Genomic DNA, 5,963 nt, shown 5'->3' on the forward strand with positions numbered 1-5,963 from the left:
GGCCCACGCCGGCCCCGCGGCGCCGCTTCCCGCTCCCCAGGGGAGGAGGGTAGCTCTCTCCGGGGGGAAATGCAGGAACACGGGTCAGCTCCAGCCGTCCTCACTGAAGCCGTTTCCCCTATTTTTCTCTCCCACCTCGCCGCCATCCGTTCGTCCCTTCATGAAGTTGCCCTGAGGTTTCATAGCTGCCAGCTCTGGCGTTACCAGCTTTCCCCCCCCCGCCTTGGCAACTCAGCAACTGGGCATTTCTGCATTTCCTTAATTTTTCAATAGGGTATTTAATTGAAAGTATTATACAACAGAGTAATAGAAATTACTTTAAAGAAAATGGCTGCACAGAGGATTAGGAAAATCCTAAATTTATAGATAATGTGATGAAATGGGGTAGCTGTTAACAGATGGTAGCTCTTACAGTCACCAGTGCTGAGGCTTTGATTTTAAAAATGGGAGCTGCAAACTGAAATCCCTTCTCCATCGTGATAGGATTTTTGCACAGAAAGTTATCTAATAGCGGTGTAGCACTTGGGCAGCTCTTAATCAGTCTGTTTTATGACTGTTCTCTGGGGGAATTTGCAATACCATGATTTAAAATGACATCATCATTTATAGAAGGGACATGTAGAGCTCTTCCAGCCCAATCCACTCAAACCCAGCTCCAACCACTGATACACAAAAACATAAGAATCTGCATATAGGACTCAAGTTAATGTGTGTAATGTGTGTGGTGGTGTTTGTTGTTGGTTTTTTTTTTTTTTTTTTTTATGGGTTGATTGTTGTTAGTACTTAGTTATTTATATTTAACCTGAGGAGTTCATGACCTCTCCACTATATGTAAAATTGCCAAAAACACAACAAGCAGCAGCATCTCTAACATTTGTGGTTGTTTGGGGGAAAAAAGCCGCAAAAAGATAATCTCTGAATTAAAGAATTTTATTTTGTGCATTTCAGAAATAAATGATAAATGACTTTTTCTAAAATCTGCTGTTGCTGTGATAGACAGACACATGTAAAACATCTTTCCATTTTACATTACAACATGCAGTGCAAGAATGATACATGATTTTACTTCAATTCTCAAGTTAATAATCTTTGAATAAGTCAAGAGCTATTAACTGTACAAACACAGTCAAAATTATTCATTTGGGAGGAAGAAAACAAAAGGTATCTCAATACCATATAGATCAAGAAACACCAACTGTAATACAAAGGATTCACAGTTCTTACTAAGATATTTAGTTTATTTCTACACGTTTTACGGATCATAACTTTGCATTACTGAAGTCTGTGAGTATATAATAAATCACACTAATGAATGAAAATACAGTTCAGGATGAGTCAACATAAGTAGCTATTTTTAGGAGACAATGACCTCGGTATAGAGTTTATCTAGATGAATACTAGCTCATGTAAGTGTTAGATTTAGCATTGCTCTCTTTCCTCTTAATTTTTAAATTGGTTGGCTTGACAAGGTGTTGAGTAGCTTTGTGATAAAAAAAACCCACAAACCAAACAAATCCCACAAAACCAATAAACTACCACCAACCCCTCTCCCAACAGTTACAACCTCAAATGTTACTTTTGTTGCTACTTAACAGCAAAGTCAATCAATATGATATGCTTTTTTCCTATTTAAAACATTTATGTGTCACTAAAACTATGCTCAGCTAATCAGTGCAGAAGCAACACTATCAAATGGGCATGTTTAGAAGCTCTGTAAAACGTATTTTTGTGTACATGGTGATTTATTGTTAAAATTTTACTCTTAAATTAGAAAAAAAAAAAACAAAACAACCAGCAGTGACAAACGTGTAGTTTCTATTAGCAGTGCAGTTTGCAAAACAGGAAAGTCACCTGTGGTAACATGGGAAGGTTTTGATGAACAATTTCTGACCTTTTTTTTCCCCCAACAGTGTAAGAGCATTATTACCAAACATATATAATTTGACACCTTGTGGAGGCCTTTTTCAGCAGTCATAGCTCTTAAGCTGCACTTCCAATTTAAAAACGTTTTCATCAAGCAAGAACAATTTATTCTGACATTATGTTCTTGCTTTCTAAACCACAGGACCTCTAAAACATTTAATAATAAATGAGAAATAATTATCTAGGAAAACAGTAAAACACTAATGATACAGTAGGACATACACACCAGTATCAAGAATTTTTGAAAGGTCAGTACAAAAGGAAAAATACTTGATGTGCCTCTTGCACATTAAAAAAATAACCTGACATTTCAGTAAAGTTTTTGATCCAATTACATCTCTCATGCACTGAGTTGAGAAAATAAAAGTTTCCCAACCGGTAGATCAAAAGTTGAGGTACAATGTAAACCTTCTCTAACCATAACTTCTAAGTACTGAACACTTCAGCGAGGGAGTTCAAATACTTATTAAACTTTTGAATAATCAATGTGAATATGGCCACTTCTTACAATTCATCTATCTTTAGTCTATTAACTTGCCCTTAAATGGATCTATCTGTAACATGTCCCTGAACCAAGACAGCGCACTTGCTGTCACACATAGAATCACAGAATCATAGAATCATAGAATGCTTTACTTTAGACAGGATACAGAAACTTAAAAATATGGATATAATAAAATCTTGACCTATGTGTTATTAGTGCATTATCATTACATCCAGTGCATATTTTCTCCAGCATATGTTGTCTGACATTAAGAAACATAATACCAGCTTTGCATCCTGACCCTGTGATGGGGGAATTGTTGTCTGCCTCATTCTCTGCCTGTTCATTGCACTAAGATGGAAATTTGCAGAAATAGAGAGTGGAGAATTGCCAACTGCAGTTCTGTCAATGAACCTTCAGTTTGGGAACACTGAACTGAGCTCGGCACAGGCAGGCAGGCATCCAGCAATGAACCACTATGTGTTTTGCATCATGTCAACTGGATGTTGTTCCCAAAGAACAAGACAGAGATAACACACCTTATTCTTATTGGTGTAGTTTCAAGAGGCCTAGAAACCCCAGCTTCTCTGGTGGTAGGCTGACATTTCTTCCCACGGATATTAAGTGTTTCTACCTGCTTCAACAGAGCTAGCATTCTCCTAAGAATAAAGGGCTCAGGTGACCATCTCTCTTCAACAAATTAATTCAGTTAAACAGTCAAGCACACTGATTTCTGTATCTTCGGCCTCTCCTAATATACAGGCTGTTTCTTATGAATTCCTCACAGTGCAAAACAGATTTAAATGAAAAAAATATGTTTGCTGTATGGCCTACAGTATTTAAATAAATTAAAAAATGGATTAGCATAGGATATTACCCCATTATTGCTCAAGCGAACTCTCAGAGTAGTTTGAAGTTTTTGCAAATTTTACATACAACTTGAAAGGTTGGTTTATTACAGTATTAATAAAATTTATTCTGTGGATGTTTGACAGTGTTCAACTGAACACATAAAAAAATTCCCATAATACATACAGTTCAACAGACGGACAACATATTATGCCTTCATCAATGCATGGTGCTGCAGCACAAAGCATACCAAACTCAGAAAGCTACAGGTTAGTCTACTCCCCTTTAAGCATGCATTTGCAAAACATCCATTTACTCTTTAGGAGACAAAAGAAAAAAAACAGCCAAACAAAAAACCCACGTAAGAGCTGTGCTACTTGTTTTTAGCTCAGGAAAGAGCTGCCTCACTTTGTTACATTAAGGTTTTGATTTCAAAAGTCTAAAAAACCAAAGCTACTTAAAATTAAGTTTGTGCATGTTCTTGAAATTTCTCTTTTCTAAGAGTTTCTGCATCAAGTGTGCACTGCATTTCTATTCTCTTGTCACGGCCTGCTTTTCAAAATCAACCCAAGGCCCACACAGCTATAGGGCATGGGAGTTGCTGGCATTCAGCATCTTTGAAAGTCAGGACATGGCTTAAGTGATTGTGCGGACCAGGACATTTCCCTTACAATATGTGCCAAGTGTTCATTTATGCCCAATATAAGACCACAGAAGTTTCATCAAATCAATCAAAATAAACTTTTACAAGTCATAAAGGATTTCAAGGATAACACCAATTGACCAGGCCTGAGTTTCACAGCTAAAAGGGCAATACTGTCCATTTTCATTGGTCAGTTCTGGAAGCCCTTTCCAGGACGATCTGATAAAAGAGAAAAACAAACATTGTTGTTACATTATACAACGAAATTAAAACAGTATTTTATTTTAAAACCTTTTAGGAGATTCTCTCAGCAGGACACTGAACACCATGACTAAAGGTCTGTTGTCCTATAGGCACAGCATCTTCTTTAATAACTGAGATCTAATTTGATTATTTTTTCTCCCTGCAGCTGGGAATTGTAGTTTTTGGGAGGGTGCCTCTCCTTCAAAGCAGACTCTCTGCTACTAATAATATGTGAACTTACACTACTGGCATGTTGCTCCTGTTTCTCATTCAGGTAGTTTTGCAGTTGTAAGACTACAAATGATCTTTGAGATAACTGATTGTTCTAGCTACAACTGAGTATTCAAGCTACACTTGAAACTGAATTAGGTTGCCAGAAAGCAAAATGGGCTGAAAGACAGCACAACTACATAAGCCTTTTTTTTCCTCCATAGGAATGAAAAAAACCCACTAACAAATACACAGACTCCGCCTGTTGCTACCTTTATAATTCTGTACACAAATGAAATACCAAAACATAGTAGAAGTACACTACTGAAGTAGTAAGACAGAAAAAAACAAAGAATGTTACAGAACTGCAAGTTATTTGGTGATACTGTCAAACACACTGGGACAACACACCACTGCAAGGCACAAAGTTGCTTGAAAATCCCTTTTCTTCCTCGTGTGGTCAGACAAACCCTTCTGTCATAACCAGACCTACTGAGTTACTCTTCTGTGTACAAATACATGCATGTCTGAAGTACTGCAAAATAGATTATACAGAGGAGATACCAGGGACAAGATCTTCATTTTGGCTTTGTTTGTCTCAAATGCTTAAGAATTAAAAATAAAGCAGACAGAAAGGTGAGGAAAATAGTGTGGGTTTGGTGGTTTTGTTTTTAACAGTGAGAACTCAAAATACAGAGGAACATTTAAGGGCTGTAAGCAAGTTCCTCTGCCTTACAAGACCAAAGTTATTATGATTCTGAAACACTGTCACACTAATTTCCTCATTCATAACACAAAAAATCCTAACAATGTTTTGCAGCTGCTTATTTTAAACAATTTTAATCTGTCACTGGTAGCCCTTTATTTTGTTTTTTCAACTTGTTTTGAAATACTTTATTTTTTTTTAAAAAAAGAATATACCAAGGTAGTTTTTTTGGGGGGGTTTTTTGTTTGTTGTTTTAATGAAATTAGAGCCTAATTTTTACATAACCTTTATTTCACCCAGTTTTCACATTGGTAAGTATTGCTAATTCTGCCATCTATAAAAAGCACTATATCTCAGCAGTACTTCAAACCAGACTATATCTGCAACAGTGTATATATAGCTGTGAACTTTTTAGGTAGAGAACAGATACAGTTTATATTACACATCTGTATTTTTACATCCAACTGGAGAGTGGATACCACGAGCTTGAACAAATATTTTCAGTGTTAGTTGGCATCTTACCTTTCAAGGTGAACATAGTGGTGAGAAAGAACATTCTTAATCATAACTACAGTTTTTGCATATATGTCTGGACCAATCAACTTTGAGAAGTACAATTTGGCACGAAGAAAATATCCAATTGGCCACACCCATTCCTAAGCAAAGAATGAAGAGAGATTATTACAGCTGTCAGTTTGACCAAGTGACAGCACTTTTTCTAAAATAGAAGAAACTGGCTCTTACAGGTCCTTGGTGATAATTAAAGCCTCTGGCCACATTATAATTGTCATTGTCAAGAGCATTATCATATACTCCACAGTAAACCATATCACTACAAGAAAGAAAGAAAAAAGGATATTAAGCAAAGAAAGCCTTAACAAATATGCATAAAAATGGAAAGCAGG

At 36.5% G+C, this 5,963-nt stretch overlaps 1 protein-coding gene across 1 annotated transcript in view; it reads right to left on the reverse strand.

Moving 5' to 3' along the window:
- Window positions 1-3,824: 3,824 nt before the first annotated feature.
- The window catches only part of AGL (amylo-alpha-1, 6-glucosidase, 4-alpha-glucanotransferase), a gene marked incomplete at its 5' end in the record, with an annotated part of 33,242 nt that continues 31,103 nt past the window's right edge, over window positions 3,825-5,963 (reverse strand). Inside the window, 3 exons of the mRNA XM_008936322.1 lie at window positions 3,825-4,118; window positions 5,581-5,714; window positions 5,803-5,890. Of these exons, the coding sequence (XP_008934570.1) occupies window positions 4,001-4,118; window positions 5,581-5,714; window positions 5,803-5,890 (340 nt within the window). The remainder of the gene's footprint in view (window positions 4,119-5,580; window positions 5,715-5,802; window positions 5,891-5,963) is intronic.

The sequence above is a fragment of the Merops nubicus genome, unplaced genomic scaffold (assembly GCF_000691845.1).
Source record: "Merops nubicus isolate BGI_N331 unplaced genomic scaffold, ASM69184v1 scaffold36082, whole genome shotgun sequence".
Lineage (NCBI taxonomy): Eukaryota > Metazoa > Chordata > Aves > Coraciiformes > Meropidae > Merops > Merops nubicus.